The 21,009-nt window shown below is 38.0% G+C and overlaps 1 protein-coding gene across 14 annotated transcripts in view; it reads left to right on the forward strand.

Annotated features, from left to right (window-relative positions):
* TP53BP1 (tumor protein p53 binding protein 1) overlaps positions 1-21,009 on the forward strand; it is a 70,210-nt gene that overhangs the window by 14,053 nt on the left and 35,148 nt on the right. For 7 of the 14 annotated variants that reach the window (XR_014812394.1, XR_014812395.1, XR_014812411.1 and 4 more), the window contains exons 9-13: positions 287-413; positions 1,219-1,313; positions 4,664-4,869; positions 13,503-14,817; positions 19,458-19,661. Coding sequence is in view for 5 of the 14 variants with exons in the window: in XM_021096921.2 (XP_020952580.1) it covers positions 287-413; positions 1,219-1,313; positions 4,664-4,869; positions 13,503-14,817; positions 19,458-19,661 (1,947 nt within the window). In the remaining 9 variants the exon portion in view is untranslated. Of the gene's footprint in view, positions 1-286; positions 414-1,218; positions 1,314-4,663; positions 4,870-13,502; positions 14,818-18,567; positions 18,688-19,135; positions 19,285-19,457; positions 19,662-21,009 lie in introns of those variants that run through there. The other 7 variants (XR_014812385.1, XR_014812386.1, XR_014812396.1 and 4 more) reach the window with 2 other exon arrangements.

Genomic DNA, 21,009 nt, shown 5'->3' on the forward strand with positions numbered 1-21,009 from the left:
GAGGTGGCTTGGATCTGGCCAGTGGCTACAGCTTCTGATTTGACCCCTAGCTTGGCAACTTGCATATGCTGTGGGTATGGCCCTAAAACAAACAAAAGATTTGTGTTAGTGTGGCATTCCACTAATTGCAATGGAAAAAAAAAACCAAAAAAAAAAACAGTTTCTGCCCTCTTTGAACCTGAGTTGCTAGTTAAATACTATTTTGCAATATTTTTTTTTTTTTTTTAACAACTCAGTAATGTCAGTATGAGAAATAAGTGCAACTAGAATTTTTTTTCCCCATTAGCTTCTGGTGGTTGCTGTACTCCTTCAAGGGAAGAAGGTGGATGTTCTTTGGTTTCCACACCTGCCACCACTTTGCACCTCCTGCACCTCTCTGGTCAGAGGTCCCTTGTTCAGGAAAGTCTTTCCACGTAAGTAAGCCTAAGATAGCCTTGTCAAGGAAACATGTTCCTGACATGGTCTTAGGCTAAGGTTGAAAGAGCTAACATTGCTAGTGTTAGAAGTCTTTTTGAAACCAAAAGGTAAACTCTGGGTGTAATAATTTGGGGTGTAAAAACTTAGTGAAACTACTAAAGGCAGGTAGATCTGTTTTCTCATTTAGAGATTTCAAAATAGTAGCCCAAAGGTTTAACTAGGAAAGAAGCTGCTCAGTTACTTAGAGACCATTACACATCCAAGCCAAGTTGCCTGCTGCTCCATTTGACTAGCAGTTTTTCCCTTTTAATAGCATTGAGGTAGAGGAGAGGTTATGCTAGAGTTGACTGTAGTTGGATTTCTTACCAGTGTTAGGGCAAAGAGGTGTGCCTTTTTTGTTTTTGTTTTTTTAATACTGTGCATAATAGGCAAAAGTGGAGTAAATATTTTTCTCAAATCTGCAAATGAATTAATTTTGTTTAGCATTTTCTCATCCTGCTTTTCAATCATGATGTCCTTGTGTCTGATCATTTACTTTCTCTTACAATCATATGCCTTTTTTCTTTCTTTCTTTCTTTTTTTTTTTTTTTTTTTTTTGTAATTCTAAGTTTGGATGTGTTTGATGTGAGAAATAGTAAAATACTATTCATGGTTCTTTCACCAACCTCAGGTAGCTGTTTGAGAGAAATGCTATTAAGTATTTATCTGAATGACTTAGATATATTTGCTATTAAAAAGTAGAAAACAAATGCAAAACTGTGGCTGTGGTAAAATAACCTGTGATTCTCTCTTTATATAAAGGAATTCCTCAGATCTTGTTGCTCCTTCCCCTGATGCTTTCCGATCTACCCCCTTTATCGTTCCTAGCAGTCCCACAGAGCAAGAAGGGAGAAAAGGTGAGCTCTCTTGATCTGTCTGTTGATCTCAGATTAGAAGAGGAGCAGCACTTCTTCTGCCTTGGAAAGTGTACTGTTTCTGTGTTAGAACACTGTGACCTAAACTATTCACTACAACTCAAGGCTAACTAACCTTCAGGGATATGGCCTAGTGTAAAGCACTCCCCTTCGTTCTTTGTTCTTTTAGCACTGACTCTTCTGAGAATTCTGTATTGATGACTTAATTTTTAAAAAGACCCTTAAAGGGAGTTCCCTGGTGGCCAAGTGGGTTAAGGATCCGGCATTGTCACTGCCATGATACTGTGTCAGTGCTGTGGGTCACTGCTGTGGCTCGGGTTTGATTCCTGGCCTGGGAACTTCCAAAGCATGACATGGGCATGCCCAAAAAAAAGAAAGAAAGAAAAAAGACCCTTAAGGGAAAACTGTATTTAAAGTTGAACTCAGTTGAGTTAGTGTAGGGAAGAACTTTATTATTATTGGCCCAATAGTTTCCAGCAACATGATAGTGTGGGAACATCAGAGGGAACAAAAACTTTTTTCTTTTGCTTTTTTTCTGTTTTTTTTTTTTTTTTTTGCCATTTCTTGGGCCGATCCCAAGGCATATGGAGGTTCCCAGGCTAGGGTCTAATCGGAGCTATAGCTGCTGGCCTACACCAGAGCCACAGCAATGCGGGATCCGAGCCACATCTGCAACCTACACCACAGCTCAAGGCAATGCCGGATCGTTAACCCACTGAGCAAGGGCAGGGACCTAACCCGCAACCTCATGGTTCCTAGTCGGATTTGTTAACCACTGTGCCACAACGGGAACTCCTCTTTCGCTTTTTTTTTTTTTTTTTTAATTTTTTTTTGGTCTTTTCGCTATTTCTTTGGGCTGCTCCCGCGGCATATGGAGGTTCCCAGGCTAGGGGGTCGAATCGGAGCTGGTAGCCACTGGCCTACGCCAGAGCCACAGCAACGAAGGATCCGAGCCGTGTCTGCAACCTACACCACAGCTCACGGCAACGCTGGATCCTTGACTCACTGAGCAAGGTCAGGGATCGAACCCGCAACCTCATGGTTCCTAGTCGGATTCGTTAACCACTGCGCCATGATGGGAACTCCCTCTTTTGCTTTTTATAGGTTATTTTTGCTAATATCAAAGCAGTTTTAGCCAAAAAGTGGCTAGGAACAGGCAGTAGAAATTTTTACTTCATTCTCTTCCTCCTTTGAGGACCTAGTGATTTTATATTGCTTTTTTCATGAGAAAGTTTTCCTTTTTTATTTAATATGTATCATTAGTTAAACCTCTTTGGCTCTGTTCAGTTTACTGGGTAGTCACTCAAGATATTTCTAAATTGTTCCTACTTTTACAAAGCTTTTTCCAATAAATTCCATGATTTTTTTCCTTTTCAGTCTTTGACATTCCATTAATGGTGCAATACCTAATACTGATTGAATACTTAGTGTATGCCTAGCAATGTGTTTTGTGCTTCCTTTTTTTTTTTCATTAAATCCTCCCAAAAGTCTAAAGAAGTAGGTGTTATTTTATCCCAATTTTATAGATGAGAAAATAGACGCACAGAGAGATTTCACCACTAAGTCATAGAGGAAGGATTTGAACTTGGGCAGCTGCCTCTAGAGCCTGGGCTCTCATTGGTCCTGTATGTGCCTTCTATGATATCCTGCTGTCTCAGCTTTAGGGTGATATAAATATAGAAGTATATTTAACTTTTTTAAGAGTAATTTACCCATGACAAATTTTAATCTTAGATTTTCTTCTGTCGCAAAGTTTGTCTCTGGTTATTTTCTTTTGAAATCAATGTAGATATGTAAATGGACTAATATTCTGTGTATAATATGATTAGTGATATCTTCAGTGAAAGGTACAAGTGAATCCATTCTACAAAAAATACTATTAATGGAAGTTAAGTTTGGCCTATCCTTAGAAGCATTTTTCCCTATCTGTAGTATGAACACTGAAGGTGTATAAAAACAATTATATTAAACATGCTTTCTTCCTAATTGTAAACATAATTAGTATATATTGTAGAAAGTTTGGAAAGCATATGGGAAAGTAATGAGAAAATAAAAATCACATGTGATATCACAACCCAGATATAATTAGTATTTGGATATATGTATTTCCTTTCAGAGTTCTTTGTATGCATAAAGTATGTTTACACAGTTGGGATCATGTTATGTATATGAGTCAGTGTCCTTTTTTTTTTTTTTTTTTCATGTAACATACTGTATTTTCCCTTGTCAATTATATTTTAGATTTAATGCATTTGCTTAATATGTGCATAACTGTGGGACTGTTCATGCTTTTTGTACTTACTTTTGTTTTTTTGCTAAGATTATTAACGTAAAGCCTTTTTATATGTAGTGCCTAGAACAGTCCTTAATAAGTGCTTTGTCATGGCAATGAAGGTCAAAGGTATGACGAAAATATTTAATACATCTGTGGTAGTATAACAGAGGCCTTTAGGCCTAGTTCCTGAACTTGGCATTAGACTGGAATGTGCATTTGAGGCCAAGCTAAGAAGCAGGAGTAGATTTGAGGTGGGAGGTAGCTAGTGGTGAAAGTGTGGATTATAGGGAAAAACTAAATGGCATAGGTAGTTTGTGAGAGTGGTCTGAAGGAAACCTGTTTGGGGTCAAGTTGTGAGATGGGGACAGAAAGGTTGATTAATCAATACCTAGCAAGATAGGTTTTCTCTGAGGAAGATCCTCTTAGCCTACAGGTGGGCAGTACACTATGGGAAGGTGGTGTTTTGTGTTCTTTGTGTATGTTTCTCTCCTGAGCAGTTTGTTTCAGGACTAGTGTGTTGTGTTTAGTTCTTTGGTAAATCATTGCTGATTGTTGTTGATCACATTTTTTTCCTTCTCTATTTGTCCTGGCATACACTTCTTTGCACTTAACAGTTGTTAATGCAAATAAAGTGAGTTCATAAATATGTAGATATTTACTTAGCATGTTGAGCAAGTTCACAGCCTTTCAAGGCCTGTGGTTAAATTAGGCCAGTAACTTGGGTGTTCCTCTGCAGAAGGTGAAAAACTGAGCTATAATAAGGGAAGGAGCTCAGAGGAACCAAGTTAATTTAATATCATATAGATGGGTGGGTATCTATATTTGAGTATTTTAGGAGTGTGGACTCCCCTCCCACAAGGGAGTAAAGAATTGCTACATTTCTAGGACTCAATCTTCTATTAATCTATTAACGTTTCAGAAAATAAGTCACCTTTTTTTCCCACTTTTTTTTTTTTAAACAAATGGAAATTTCTGATTATAGTTGTTATTAGTGGTATTGGAACATGAGTAGTTTTGAGTACTTATTTTCCCATTTGCTTTTACTGTTTTAAACTAGATGAGCCAGTGGATATGTCAGTGTTATCTGAAGGAGGAGAGTCTTTTCAGAAGAAACTCCATGACGATGAACAAGTAGAGACAGAAAACCCCCCTCTCCCACCTCAGCCCACCATATCACCACAAGCCTCAACACCAGTGTCTCAGAGCACACCAGTCTTCACTCCTGGGTCACTTCCTATCCCATCCCAGCCTGAGTTTTCTCATGTGAGTATTGTATAAGAAGTTTTTTCTTCATAACTTTTTTTTTAAATTAAAACAACTTTGTTGAGGTATACTTGAAAAACCATAAGACTCGGTCATATTAAGTTTAGTGATGTTTTAGTAAATTTATAGAATTATGTAGCTGTCAGCTATAATCTAGTTTTAGAACATTTTGAGAGTCACCTAACATCTTGATATGCTTTGTATGTTTAAATTGCGTACTGTGTCAACTTTTGGAGAATGTTACTTCAAAATTGAAAGGGGGCATTAACCAATATTCTACCTTAATGTTATGAACTTCTCACTAAAGGCACCCCAGGCTCTCTACCAGTTGCCAAAACCTCCTTTCACGATGTTCAGGGGCCTCAAACTTGTTCTGGGGGAAACTTCTTTTGGAGCTTCCTGATTTTTGATCTGTGCTATTGCTTTTTATGCCTGGTGCATAACTGTCACTTGTCTTTCATTGTCCTTGGAGAATGTCCTTACCTATCTTTGTGTTGGATTCCTCTTGGGCTCTACGTGTTCTTGCTTGTAAACCTCATTTTGGTGGACATTTTTTTTTTTTTTTTTTTTTTTTTGGCCGTGCCATGTGGAAGTTCCCTGGCTAGGGATTGAACTCATGGCACAGCAGTGACCTTAGCCTCTGCAATGACAACACCAGATCCTTAACCCACTGCACCACAGGAGAACTCCCAGTGGACATTCTTTAGAAGCATACTTTTTACTCTTATGCTCTATTCATAGTTTGTAGGAATATAGAATTTTAGGTTGGAAATAATTTTCCTTTAAGTTTTTTGAAAGCATCACTCCACTGTCTTCAAACTTCCAGGGTTGCTGTTGAGAAGTGTGGCCAGTTTGATTTTGATCTTTAATATGCAAGCTGTTTTTTTCCTTACTAGAATCTTGTAGGATTTTCTCTTTACCTCCAGTATTCTGAAACTTCCAGACCCTTGGCATAGGTCTGTTTTTTTTTTTTTCTTTGTATTGGCAAACCCTCTCAATCTAAAAATTCAAGTCCTTCAGATCAGGGCTATTTAATTTTTTTTTTTTTTTTTTTTTTGTTAGCTTTTCTAGGGCTGCACCCATGGCATATGGAAGTTCCTAGACTAGGGGGTCAAATTGGAGCTGTAGCTGCTGGCCTGCACCACAGCCACAGCAATGCCAGATCTGAGCCACGTCTGTGATCTACACCACAGCTCATGGCAATGCCAGATCCTTAACCCACTGAGCAAAGGCCAGAGATTGAACCTGCGTCCTCATGGATTCTAGTCAGATTTGTTACTGCTGAGCCACGACGGGAACTCCCAGAGATATTTAATTGTTTAATTTCTCTCCCACCCCTGCCTTTTTTTTTTTTTTTTTTTTTAAAGATAATGGAATACCTATTGTTTGGGTGTTCAAATTCCTAGAATAGTTCTGTGATTTTCTTATTTTGTGTCCTACTTTCCATCCCTCTCTCCTGTTGCTTAACTTTCTGGGTGATTTCCTCAACAATTTTTTTTTTCTGGTCATATTTGCGGCATGCAGAAGTTCTCAAGCCAGGGATCAAACCTGTGTCACAGCAGCAACCCTAGCCATAGCAGTGATAGTGCCGGATCCTTAACCCACTGAGCCACCAGGGGACTCCAACCTTGATTGACAGAACACTGTAAACCAGTTATAATGGAAAAAATAAAAATCATTATAAAAATAAAAAAAACCTTTATTGAGATAAAGTCACACATCATATTGTTCACTCTTTAAAAGTGTATATTTTTAGTATATTCGCAAAATTGCGTGGTTATTCACCACTGTCGAATTTTAGAATGTTTTTGTTATCCTCCCCAATGAAAGATGCCTTACTGTGACAATGCCAGATCCTTAACCTGCTGCTCCATAAGTGAACTTCCTGTAGGGACTTTCTGCTAACTGTGCCCCTTTTCCTCCAATTCAGGGCTTGCTCTCTTTTCCTCTTTCATTGGCAGAGGAGGTTCAGGAAGAGAGGATCTGGGGATTAAAGTGTTTCTTAAATAGATTTCCAGCCAGTTCTCCTGTTTTTAGCTCTTGCCCTCATCGCCACTTCCACAGATACCTGGGCTGTTGCCAAGTCCTGAATCTTTTTTTGGGTATGGTGGTTCTGTGGTATAATTTGTGTTGCTTCTTAGCTTTCTCCACTGCTGTCTTAGAAATTCAGTTTTCACTAGTCTGCTGAAAAGATGACCACTCTTCCAAAATTTTACTATTGTTATCTTATTTTTTTTTGAAAATTAGTTGTTTTTTTTAAAATCCCTTTACCATTGCTTAGTGGGATTTTGGAAAAGAGTTAATGTGTATATTAAATCGGCATTTTTTATTTGGAATTTCCAAACTTTTTTCATTATGTATGAAACTCCTTACAAGTTGTTCTTAATGGCTAATCATATCTGTTATGTCTTTGTACCTTGGTTATGGAAGCCCATTCAACCTACTTTTGATGTTGTAAATCTATTTATAATGAAATCATTAATCAAAAAAATTGGGATAAAGGTAAATGTATTTCTTTTTTTCCTAATGTATTTTTTAGTTTCATCGCCTCTTTGACTCTATCAGAATGTGAGGGCTGGGGAGAGGATTAGTAGAAAGTAGTTTGTTGTTGAATACTTTCTCTGTCTCTCTCTCTTTTTTTTTTTTTTTTTGCATTCCTGGGCCAGGGATCGAACTCTGGCCACAGCAGAGGCCTAAACTTCTGCAGGGACAATGCTGAATCCTTAGGCCTTAGCTTCTTTTTCTGACTAGACCTCCAGGGAGCCTCAGCACTGTGAATTATTAGGGGCCAGACATAGGCAGTCATAAGAAATACAGATTTTTTTTTTTTTGCTTTTTTGGGCTGCATTCTTGGCAAATGAAAGTTCCCAGGCTAGGGGTCAAATTGGAGCTGCAACTGCCAGCCTATGCCACAGCAATAGCAGTGCTATATCTGAGCTGCGTCTGTGACCTACACCACAGCTCATGGCAATGCCGGATCCTTTAACCCACTGGGCGAGGCCAGGGATCGAACCCGAGTCCTCAGGGATGCTAGTTGGATTCATTACCACTGAGCCACAGGGGAGCTCCCAAGAAATACAGCTTAATGATATACTGGTTAACCCCTGAAATTTTACTTTGCCGATAGAAATTATACATATATTGAAAAAAATTCTGTAAAATATATCACATGAGTATTTACTTAGATAATTCTTAAAACATTCAGAACATATGCAGAATGGGGACAGCTACTTAATGGATAAGAGATTTCCTTTGGGAGTGATGAAAATGTTTGCAAAGTAGGTAAAAATGGTTGCATGTTGTAAATGTTCACTTTATTTTTTTTTAATAATTTTTATTTTTTCCATTATAGCTGGTTTACAGTATTCTGTCAATTTTCTACTCTACAGCAAGGTGACCCATTCACACATACCTTCTTTTTTCTCCCATTATCATGCTCCATCATAAGTAACTAGATATAGTTCCCAGTGCTATACAGCAGGATCTCATTGCTTATCCACTCCAAAGGCAATAGTTTGCATCTATTAACTCCAAATTCCCAGTTCATCCCACTCCCTCCCCCTCAGCAACCACAAGTCTGTTCTCCATGTCCATGATTTTCTTTTCTGTGGAAAGGTTCATTTGTGCCATATATTAGATTCCAGATATAAGTGATATCATATGGTATTTGTCTTTCTGTTTCTGACTGACTTCACTTAGTATGAGAGTCTCTAGTTCCATCCATGTTGCTGCACATGGCATTATTTTGTTCTTTTTTATGGCTGAGTAGTTTTCCATTGTGTATATATACCACATCTTCCTAATTCAATCATCTGTCAGTGGACTTTTGGGTTGTTTCCATGTCTTGCCTGTTGTGAATAGAGCTGCAATGAACATGCGGGTGCATGTGTCTTTTTTGAGGAAAGTTGTATGGATATATGCCCAAGAGTGGGATTGCTGGGTCATACCAGTTCTATGTGTAGTTTTCTAAGGTACCTCCATACTGTTTTGCATAGTGGTTGTACCAATTTACATTCCCACCAACAGTGTATGAGGGTTCCCTTTTCTCCCTACCCTCTCCAGTGTTTGTTATTTGTGGACTTGTTAGTGATGGCCATTCTGACTGGCATGAGGTGGTATCTCATGGTAGTTTAGATTTGCATTTCTCTAATAATCAGTGATGTTGAGCATTTTTTCATGTGCTTGTGGACCATCTGTGTATCTTCTTTGGAGAAATGTCTCTTCAGGTCTTTGGCTCATTTTTCAATTGGGTTGTTGGTTTTTTTGCTGTTGAGTTGTATAAGTTGTTTGTATAGTTTAGAGATTAAGCCCTTGTCCATTGCATCATTTGAAACTGTTTTCTCCCATTCTGTAAGTTGTCTTTTTGGTTTTTTGTATGGTTTCCTTTGCTGTGTAAAAACATGTCAGTTTGATTAGGACCCATTGGTTTATTTTTGCTTTTATTTCTGTTGCTTTGGGAGACTGACCTGAGAAAACATTTGTAGGGTTGATATCAGAGAGTGTTTTGCCTGTGTTCTCTTCTAAGAGTTTGATGGTGTCTTGTCTTAACCAAGTCTTGGTATTGATATCAGAAAATGTTTTGCCTGTGTTCTCTTCTAAGAGTTTGATGGTGATTAAGTCTATAAGTCATTTTTAAAAAATGACTTAATGAATTTTATTACAGTTATGGGTGTACAACAGTCATCACAAGCAGATTTTATAGCATTTCCATCCCAAACATTTTCAATGCATTTTGAGTTTACTTTTGTGCCTGGTGTTGAGGGTGTGTGTCAGTTTCATTGATTTACATGTGGCTGTCCAGTTTTCCCAGCACCACTTTCTGAAAAGACTGTCTTTTTCCCATTTTATATTCTTGCCTCCTTTGTCAAAGATTAATTGACTGAGGGTGACTGGGTTTTATTCCTGGGTTCTCTATTCTGTTCCAGTGGTCTACATGTCTGTTTTGGTACCAGTACCACTCTGTCTTGATTACTGTGGCTTTGTAATATTATCTGAAGTCTGGGAGAGTTATGCCTCCTGCTTGGTTTTTGTTCCTCAGGATTGCTTTGGCATTTCTGGGTCTTTTATGGTTTCATATAAGTTTTTGGATTGTTTGTTCTAGTTCTGAGAAAAATGTCATGGGTAATTTGACAGGGATTGCATTGAATCTGTAGATTGCTTTGGGTAATATGGCCATTTTCACAATATTAATTTTTTTCCAACCTGAGAGCATGGAATATCTTTCCACTTCTTTGAATGCTTTTTAATTTCCTTGATTAATGTTTTATAGTTCTCAGCATCTAAGTCTTTTATTTCTGTCAGGTTTATTCCCACGTAGTTGACTTTTTGGGGTTCAATTTTAAAAGGTACTTTATTTTTGTATTCCTTTTCTAATATTTCATTTTTAGAATACAGAAATGCAACTGATTTCTGAATGTTAATAAATGTTCACTTTAAAGTGGTTATTTTATATGAATTTTTTCAAAAAGGTATTTATAATTTTATTAGCAGTGTTTTATCTAAAAGCCTTTGTAAAATGACTTTTTGTTTTGGTTGCACCTGCAGCATGCAGAAGTTCCTGGGCCTGGTATCAAACCTGTGCCACAGTAGCAGCCAGAGCCACAGTAGTGGCAATACTGGATCCTTAGCCAGCTGAGTCACCTGGGAACTCCCTAAAATGACTTATTTTTTCTACAAGAAATACGTATTTCTTATAGAGTGTGTAAAATATACAGATAAAATAAAATCTCAACTGCTTGTTACCTTTTACTGGTATATACTTATTAACTTAAAAAATGAAAAAAATATGTAAAATGTATGAAAAGGCCACAATAAAATGTATATTTGCATAATTTTAAACTAAGAAACCTTTTCTATTTAATTCATAGCCTGAATATTTTTCTCTTTCTTTTTTTTTTTTTCTCTTTTGGCTGTCCTGTGGCATATGGAGTTCCCAGGCCAGGGATCAGATCTGAGCTGCAGTTGTGACCTATGCTACAGCTGCAGCTCTATTTAATAGCCTGAACGTTTTTCTATATATTTTTATTGTAAAAATTTTTTTGTCTTTTTAGGGCTGCATCTATGGCATATGGAAGTTCCAAGGCTGGGGGTTGAATCAGAGCTGCAGCTGCCAGGCTACACCACAGCTCATGGCAACCCTGGATCCTTAACCCACTGAGTGAGGCCAGGGATTGAACTCATGTCCTCATGGGTACTAGTTGGGTTCTTTACCACTGAGCCATCTTGGGAACTACTCTATATATTTTTAAATATTTGTCTACAGTTTTATGTGGTTACAAAGTGTTCTATCATGTAGATGTGTCATAGTTTTTAAATGAATCTCTTACCAGTAGATGTATTGTTTCCTTTTCTGTATAATAATTTAATTTTTTTTGTTTTTTTGTCTTTTTGTATAATAATTTTAACACTGAACAGCATTGTAACTAAATCTCAGTGTACTTCCATCAGATAATTTATCAGAAATGGAATTATTGGGCTAAGAGGTATATAAAGTTTCAAGGCTATTGTTGCATACTGCCAAATTGCCATTAGAAATGTTGAACCAATTTATACTCAGTCATGCCTGAGAGTATATGAGCAGATTAAAGTTTATGACTATTTTTATAGTCTGAAAGGGTAAACAGTAACACTGGACATTGAGATACCAAAAGTTATGGAATATACAGAATGTTTGGCTACTTATTTTTTTTTTTTTTTTTTAAAGAATTCTCTTTATTATACATCACTGTGGTTTTCTTTTTTTTTGTCTTTTTGCTATTTCTTGGGCCACTCCCGCGGCATATGGAGATTCCCAGGCTAGGGGTCTAATCGGAGCTGTAGCCACTGGCCTACGCCAGAGCCACAGCAACGCGGGATCCGAGCCGCGTCTGCAACCTACACCACAGCTCACGGCAACGCCGGATCGTTAACCCACTGAGCAAGGGCAGGGACCGAACCCGCAACCTCATGGTTCATAGTCGGATTCGTTAACCACTGCGCCACGACGGGAACTCCTGGCTACTTATTTTGATTCATCATTCACTTAAAAATCATAGGAAATAAATGCTCTTGTCAGGTAATTCTAGAGTTTTATAGCATTTATGTTAGGCAAAATAACACATTAAATGTAAATTCTTACATAAAAACATACTGAAGGTTTGGGTTATTTTCTTCTTTTAAGGTAGTATTTACAGAAAATAAAAATGCTGTTTTAAGTTTATAGTTGGATGACTTTTGGTAATTGTTTGTATACAAAAGTATAACCACCCTCAGAATCATTGTACACAATAGCTTTCTTACCCTAAAATGTTTTTTCATAATCTTTTTCAGTTGATTCCTCCTCCCAACACCCCATCTCCTCTTCTGCCCTAGGCAACTATTCATCTGCCTGTGTCATTATAGTTTTATTTTTAAAAGAATTTCATATAATTGCAATTAAAAGTGTGTATGGTCTTTAGTGTTCACGGTCTTTAGCCTAGCATACTTTTGAGATTCATTCATATTCTGGCATTTCAGTCTTTTTTTATTGTTGAGTAGTATTCCACAATATGGGTATCCACAATTTATCTCTTCACCAGTTGAACATTTGGGTTGCTTTTAGTTTTTGGTTATTATGAATGATACTGCTGTGAACATTTACATACACATCTTAGTGTGGACACATAATTTTATTTCTTTTGGGTTAATACCTACAAGTACAATTTCTGGGTCTTATGGTGATATTAATGTATGTTTAGCTGTATAAGAGAGTACCAAACTGTTTTCCAAAGTGGCTGTACATTTTGCATTGTCACCAGCAGTATATGACAGTTGCATTTGTTCCACATCTGCATCAGCAGGATGTGTCGTTACTAACTTCACCCATCCTTGTTGGTATGTAGTGGTATCTGTTGATTAATGACATTATAAACTTTGGATTTTAACATCTGCTTTATGAATGCTAATATATTTTTGAAATAGTGAGATGTAAAATAAGTATGGGCAGTTTGCTTTGTTGTGCTTTGCAGATAATGTGTTTTTCACAAATAGAAGGTTTGTGGCAATTCAGCATTGTTGGATGATGGTTGACCTTTTTTTAGCAATGAAGTATTTTTTAATTAAGCTATGTACGGTTTTTAAAGACATAATGCTATTATTGTACACTTAATGGACTACATAGTATAAACATACCTTTTATGTAAGCTGGGAAACCAAAAATTTTGTTTAACTTGCTTTATTGTGGCTGTCTGTAACTGAACCAGCACTATCTCTAAGTTATGCCTGTATATATTCCTACTTTGTAAGTACTAAAGTGAACTGTGTTGGCATATGTTCACATGATTCCTATTTAATTGATGGCCCATCGTATAGTATGTGACATGATTTTAGTCACAGACACAGATAAATTTTAAGTGTCTTCCTACCTAAGTTAATACTTCTAGGGGTTTTTTTGGTTGTGCTTATTCTAGATCAATGATCCACAGGAAGAGCATTAAGCAGTAACTTGTGTGGATGAAATGACTGATAATTATGAGCTTTGTATTTCAGAGAGTATGGCCTTAAGAGTTTTAAAATTCTTGAATAATTGATTTAAAATTTTTAGAAATTAAGGACTAGATATAAAAGAAATATGATTATGAAGAAATGATTATTTGTTTCTTTTTGTTCTTCTCTAGGACATTTTCCTTCCATCTCCAAGTTTGGAAGAACGATCAAATGAGAAGAAGGATAGAGATTTGCATAGTTCATCTTTGACTGTTGAGTGTTCTAAAACTTCAGAGACTGAACCAAAGAATGCCACTGAAGATCTTGGGCTTTCTTTGACAGGGGATTCTTGTAAATTGATGCTTTCTACAAGTGAGTATAGTCAGTCCCCAAAGATAGAGAGTTCTCACAGGATTGATGAGGATGGAGAAAACACACAGATTGAAGATACTGAGCCCATGTCTCCAGTTCTCAATTCTAAACTTGTTCCTGCTGAAAATGATAGTGTTCTGATTAATCCAGCACAAGATGGCCAAGTAGAACTGAATCAGAATGATGATAAAACAAAGGAGGATAACACAGAAACCAGAGAGGACATAAGTATTTTAGCTGCTGGTTGCAAAGGCAGAGAAGAAACTGTAGCAGAAGACGTTTGTATCGATCTCACTTGTGATTCAGGTAGTCAGGCAGTTCCCTCTCCAGCTACTCGATCTGAGGCACTCTCTAGTGTGTTAGATCAGGAGGAAGCAATAGAAATTAAAGAACATCATCCAGAAGAGGGGTCTTCAGGGTCTGAAGTGGAAGAAGTCCCTGAGACTCCTTGTGAAAGTCAAGGAGAGGAGCCCAAAGAAGAAAATATGGAGACTGTCCCGTTGCACCTTTCTCTGACTGAAACTCAGTCCCAAGGGTTGTGTCTTCCAAAGGAAGCCCCCAAACAAGAATCCCAGGAAGCTATGGAAGTTGAAACCAGTGTGATTAGTATTGATTCCCCGCAAAAGCTTCCAGTACTTGACCAGGAATTGGAACATAAAGATCAGGAAGCGTGGGAAGAAGCTACTTCAGAGGACTCTAGTGTTGTTATTGTAGATGTGAAGGAACCATCTCCCAGAGTTGATGTTTCTTCTGAACCTTTAGAGGGAGTGGAGAAATGCTCAGATTCCCAGTCGTGGGAGGATGATGCTCCAGAAATAGAACCATGTGCTGAGAATAGAGCCGATATCCAAGAAGAAAAGAGTGAAGAATATGGAGATCTGAAATCAGTAACTGCAGAAAAAGACCCTGTAGAGGCAGACTCTTCACAGCCTCCCTTGACTTTAGTGAGAACAGATGATGCTCCAGGATCGGACCAGGAGATGCAGCACACTCAACCACAGGAGAAAACAGATACCTCGTTAACAGAAGACTCAAAAATGGCTAATGCAAAGCAGCTGGGCTCAGGTGTAGAGGCCCAGCAGCCAGAGAAAGCCTCTGCTCAGACCTCACAAAGCTTCTGTGAAAGCTCTAGTGGTGAGTGTGTTTGTAAGTTGCTTTGGTTTCTCACCAAATTATAGTTTGGAATGGGAGGTTGGAGAGAACTGCATGCTTATATCAGGGCTGAGAACTAACTTGAATTTAGAAACAGCCAGTAATAGTTGGGATATTTAAAAATTTGGGTTGTATTTTTCTCTTGTAGCTGAATCAGAGCTCATTTCTGGTTTTTAATCAGCTTTTTAACTCAGGAGTGATCAACATGAATTTTATAAATATTTAGAAAATGTATCAATCTGATATTTTCTACTTAAGTCCCTACTTTGCTCCATAATTTTATATTTTGATAGTTACCTTTATATACAGGGATCTTTTTTGATTATCTTACACAATTAAATCATATTCACAACTCTGTGAGCTGTTTCTTCCTTTTTTTTTTTTTTCTTCCCTAGGCTGTGCCTGTGGCATATGGAGCTTCCAGGGCTACGGAATCAAATTCGAGGCACAGCTGTGACTTACACCACAGCCAGGCCAATGCTGGATCCTTAACCCACTGTGCTGGCCTGGGTATCAAACCCATGTTGCCTCAGAGACAATGCTGGATTCTTAACCCACTGCACCACAGCAGGAACTCCCAGTGGTTGCATCTTTATGGGCATTAAGGAAAGTTTCTAAATTTGGTTCAACATTTATACATCTTAAACTTTAAACTGGAAAAGATATTATTATGAAGTCCAGAATGAGGAGTTCCCACTGTGGTTAAGAATCCGACTACAGTGGCTCGAGTCACTGCAGAGGTATTGGTTTGATTCCCTCACCCAGTGCAGTGGGTTAAAAGATTTGGTGTTGCCGTAGCTATATGAGAGCCAATTTAAAAAAAAATTGTTTTCTTGTGTCACAGCAGGTTAAGAATGTGGCATTGTCATTGCAGTGACTTGGGTCACTGCTGTGGCGAGGATTTGACCCCTGGCCTGGGAGCTTCCCTGTGCTGCAGGTGTGGGTGGGGATGGGGAAGCCAATTTTCCATTAGGTTGTAGTGATGCGTTGGATCAATGGTGCTAAAATAACTTTTCACAAATAATTTTCTGTAATTAATGCTTGCATATTACATCTACATATTATGGTTTGCACGTAGAAGGATGTATTTAAGGATTTCATGCAGATTTTCAAAAGTCTGAATGGTTTATCATAATGTGAGGGAGGGTTCCTATCAAGAGAGCAGAACAGGTGATTGTTCCAGGAATGAAAATTCTATAAAATATATCTTTGGAATGTATGATACTTTATGAGGTGTTTTTTTGTTTGTTTTCAGTTTCTATATCTTTTTTAAGTTCTTTATTAACCTAAAGGACTTACTTTTTAAGGAGCGGCTGGAAAATGAATGCTTACATACCAACCCATTTCTTTTTGCTATAATTATGGTGGAATTCTTTGCCGTTTAGAGGTGACATTGAGATTCTCCACTTGTACTCTTCACAGTTCCTTTAGCTGCACATACGTACTTTTATCCCTTATTTTAAAAATCCATTCATTTTTTTTCATCCCTTCAGGTTGCAAATTCATTTTCTTCTGCATGTGGATATAAGAGATATTTTTTGTTGTTTTGTGATTTTGAAGGAAAAAATGTCAAAGTGCTTGATATTAAAGATAATAATAGAGTGTTGGAGTTCCGTTGTGGTGCAGTGGGTTAAGGATCCAGTGTTGTCAAAGATAATGGAGGGTAGAAGCGGAATGGGAAAGGATGAAAGAAGAAAAATGTGGTATAGTAAGAAATATATTTGGTCTTCATCCAGTTCTTGGCATTGTGCTCCTAAACCCTTTGTAATTTCCTAGATGATAGAAATAGGTTTGTTATTCCTAACAGGCCCTTTCAGTCACTATTGAGATGATTTAGGGTGGATTCCCACCTACCTAACTCCACATAGCCTCAGGGTGGGACTGTTCACCAGAAAGACTAAATGCTTAGAGGATTGGAACTTTCAGCCCCACCCACTGACCTCCTGGGATGGGAGTCTAGAGATTAAAGCTTTTTAAAAACTCTTGGAACAAGGAGATCCTGCTGAATAGCATTGAGAACTATGTCTAGATACTCATGTTGCAACAGAAGAAAGGGTGGGGGAAAAAACTGTAATTGCAATGTATACATGTAAGGATAACCTGACCCCCTTGCTGTGCAGTGGGAAAAAAAAAAAAAAAAAAAAAACTCTTGAACAACAAAATTAGATGTTTCCTAGTTCATCAGTGAGCCAGGAGGGTATCTAATACCAGTTACTTGGGAGGCAGAAATTCCTGCTATCACAACCCTCCAGACCTCACCATATGTACCTCTTCATCTGGCTGTTCATCTGTGTCCTTTATAATAAACTAGTAAATGTAAGTAAATGTTCTCTGAGTACTGTGAGCAGCTATAGCAAGTTAATGGAGAAGGATGTTGTGGGAACCTGTCCCGTAGAGCCAGTTGGTTAGAAGCACAGGTAGCAGCCTGAATTTCAGATGGGTGTGTGAAGTGGGCCAGTCTTGTGGGACTACATTTTTAATTTATAGGATCTGATGCTATCTCAGGAAAAATAGTGTCACAATTGAGTTAATTTGCAGTACAGCCACTAAGTGTCCACTGGGAATTGGAGAATTACTTGGTGATGTTGGAAAGCACGTTAGACAAACTGTTTTCACGAGGAATAGTGACTGGGCATGCCAGATTATAGTTTCTCTGAGCCATTCCTGGGAAGTAAGTACAGATTTTCATGTCAGGTTTAAGAGCAGAAATCTGGCGTAATTCTTTTTTTCTCCCAAACTTAGTCATTTTATTAAAAGAGATAATTAGGAAATCAGAAAATGTGGTTTTGGCAGTGTGCTAATTCTGATTAGCAAAAATCTGGAACTTAGACCTAGTTAAAAAGTAAAGTTTTTGTCTCTTGACAGATGTTTAATGACGACTAACTGGAGTTCCCTAGTGACTTAGTGGGTAAAGGATCTGACGTTGTCACTCCTGTGGCTTAGGTCACTGCTGTGGTGCGGGTTCAGTCCCAGACCTGGGAACTTACACATGCTGCAGGTGTGGCCAAAAAAAAAAAAAAAAAGACTAATCAAAATGTTTACTCTGGGGAAGGTCATATATGTGAAGTTTACCATTTCGCAGAGATTTAGATATGAACATTACTGCTTTAGCCTGGTGTGAATGCTGGTCAGTACCACTGAGCTGTGTAACACATAGATTTTTTTTTTTTACAACCAGTGAGTGTTTTGAAGTCCTTTAACCCATGAAGTCCTTTGTCACCTCCTTGAGATTGTAAATTATATGTATTAACATTAGACTTTTATGTAGAGACTCCTAGAGATTGCTAAAGTTTATAAATGAACTCCTTGGGTTAGCATTGCACAAAATTAAAGTGTCTAGACTTGAAACTATCCAAATTTGTATCACTGAGTATCCCCACAATTACTCTCTTGGGGCTAAGATGTTTCTATGTTCCTTTTGATCCCTTGTCCCTCAAGACCTTCGAACTTTAGGCTTCCTCTATTTGCCTGTCCCTTGGTTGTCCACTTTGTGTCAGTCCTGTTGATGGTTGTCCAGAGAGCAGAGAGAATAGTAGGAAGTTGGTTGAAAAGCCTGGTTTAGGGGGTTTGGGAATGAGGTAGAATTTGGAAGGAAAGGAAAAGAATAATTGAGATCTTTCTTGCAGTTCTCTTCACTTTTGCTTTTTTTATACTTCTATTTTGGTTTCCTTTTTGTTTATCATTGTTTTGTTTTTGTTTTTTGTTTGTTTCGGTTTTTTTTTTCCCTTCCAGAAACTCCATTTCATTTTACTTTGCCTAAAGAAGGTGATATTATTCCACCATTGGCTGGTGCAACTCCACCTCTTATTGGGCACCTAAAATTGGAGCCCAAGAGACACAGTACTCCAATTGGTGAGTGACTAAAATGTAATGATAATGATATTTAAAGCAGAATTTCTGAGATACCATTCCTTGTATGAGTGATTCTTTTATATCAGAGGAGTTGGGCCTGCCGATAGTATTGATTTTTGTCTTAGGAAGAATAAGGTTGTGGTGTTTGATTCCATGAATTTACTCCCAGGAGATGTTGAAAAGTGTGGAGAGGAAGTAAAGAAAGGATGAAAGGAAGGAAGAGAATATATATAAAGATTTTATTCTATTACTTGAAGGCATTAGAATCTTAAGTGCTAAGCAGTGATGCAGAGCTGTTTTATAAGGAAGGGACAGCAAGTAGGGTAGTGGTACTAGTTATTCAAGACTTTGGCTAATTAGTCTGCTGCTTGACAGGGCAAGAAAATTTAGATCCTCCTTCCCTGAGGCAGCCAGTAGTCTTCTACATTAACCTATTTGTTTTCTCTAGTCAGTGCTGGGAGGTAACAGTCATGCCGTCTGGAGTCTCCTGCTACCTATGCCTGATGCTGGCAGATGTGGGTTGGCTGAGGGCTCATGCAGCATCCTTTGTCCAGATGCAGAAGTGGAACTGAATCCTGTTGCTCTTCTTAAGACCAGGTGTCAATACTAGTGCGTAGTTGTTGATACTTGTGACAGGATCTATCCTAGGAACTCCCTTCAGTCCTGCAGCACTGTGGAGCCAAACAGGCAAATTGATGACCTTGAATTATTGTTTTTCATGTTTGTATTTTAGTGTTCTTTCTTTCTTCCCCCTGCCTCCCTTCTTTCAGGTATTAGCAACTATCCAGAAAGCACCATAGCAACCAGTGACGTCATGTCTGAAAGCATGGTAGAGACCAACGATCCCATACTTGGGAATGAAAAAGGAGATTCTGGGGCTGCCCCAGAAATAGATGATAAATTGTGTCTGAGAATGAAATTGGTCAGTCCTGAGACCGAGGCGAGTGAAGAGTCTTTGCAGTTTAGCCTGGAAAGTAAGTTTTATGTTAATTTTGGGTAACTAGTAGCTCCAGCTCTTTTGGGAAGTATTAATTATCTTTCTTCTAGATTTAATGATTGATTTATAATTATAAATGTATTTTTAAAGTCTTATTCTCATAAATTCTTTGTTTTCAGCTAGTCACTGTCATATTATTGAAGATGCTTCATTTTATAGTCTATGGTATGACTTGTATCTTTTTATTGAACTTGTGTCTCTATAAAGTAATAGATTTCTATAATCAGAGTTCAGAAGGGGGTAAAAAATTTAGGATTGTGGATTCATATTATAGGTTTCTGTTGATTATTTCCCACATTAATTGCAAGTTGTTTGGTGTGGCTAGAATACAGAGAAGGTATGAGAGAATGGGCTGCAAAGTCCGCATCAGATTCTGAAAGGCCTTTTACATCATGCTGAGAAGCTAAAGAATTAAGGTTAGCTTTTTTTTCCCTTTTTTTTGGCCACGCCTATGGCATATGAAAGTTCCCAGGCCTGGGATCAAAACCTGTGCCACAGCAGCAGCCCAGGCTGCTACAGTGATAATACTGGATCCTTAACCTGCTGAACTACAAGGAAACTCCAGCTTTGCTTTTTTTTAAGGATCAGCTGAATGTTTGAAAAATATGTGCCTTTGTGCAACATTCCTTTCCTTGCCTATTATCTATTCTGCTCCCTGGCAAATGCAGTCTTTAACCAGGAAGATCAGGGGTCATTAATAGTGGAGATGGTGATGAGGTAATGAATTTGAGAGAGGGGTAGTAGAATAGAAAGGAATTTAGAACCATTTAAATATGGAGGTAAAAGCGGGAAAAAGTGCAGAATGACTTTACATCTACATTTTGTTTTCATGATAGCACTCCAAAGTAGATATCCTTATTTCCATTTTATTGATGAGAAAACTGAGACAAAGAGAGGTTTCAAAGTTATATACCTAAAATTACAGTAACTGGTTAGAGGTGGAGCTCAAGTTTGAATTAGATCTGTCTGACTCTAGAGTTTATAACTTCTCCACTAGGTAGTTTGTAAGTGCTGTTTAATGGAGTTAGAAGAAGATGAAGCCTTATAAAGGAAATTGTAAAGAAATATTCTGAGAAGAGGACTAGGAGAGTATAAAGCCGTGGAATCCTATGGGGAGGAGAGTTACAGGAAGACAACAATGTCAGAGTTCCATTGTGGCTCAGCAGTAAGGAACCTGACTAGTGTCCATGAGGATACAGGTTCAATCCCTGGCCTTGCTCAGTGGGTTAAGGGTCCACTGTTGCCATGAGCTGTGGTGGAGGTTGAAGAAATGGCTTGGATCTGGCATTGCGGTGGTGTAGGGCAGCTGCTATGGCTCCAGTTTG

This window comes from Sus scrofa, chromosome 1 (genome assembly GCF_054392235.1).
Source record: "Sus scrofa isolate SSC_HxYL_T2T_F1_AM1 chromosome 1, Sscrofa_HxYL_maternal_Yorkshire_Landrace_v2.0, whole genome shotgun sequence".
Classification (NCBI taxonomy): domain Eukaryota; kingdom Metazoa; phylum Chordata; class Mammalia; order Artiodactyla; family Suidae; genus Sus; species Sus scrofa.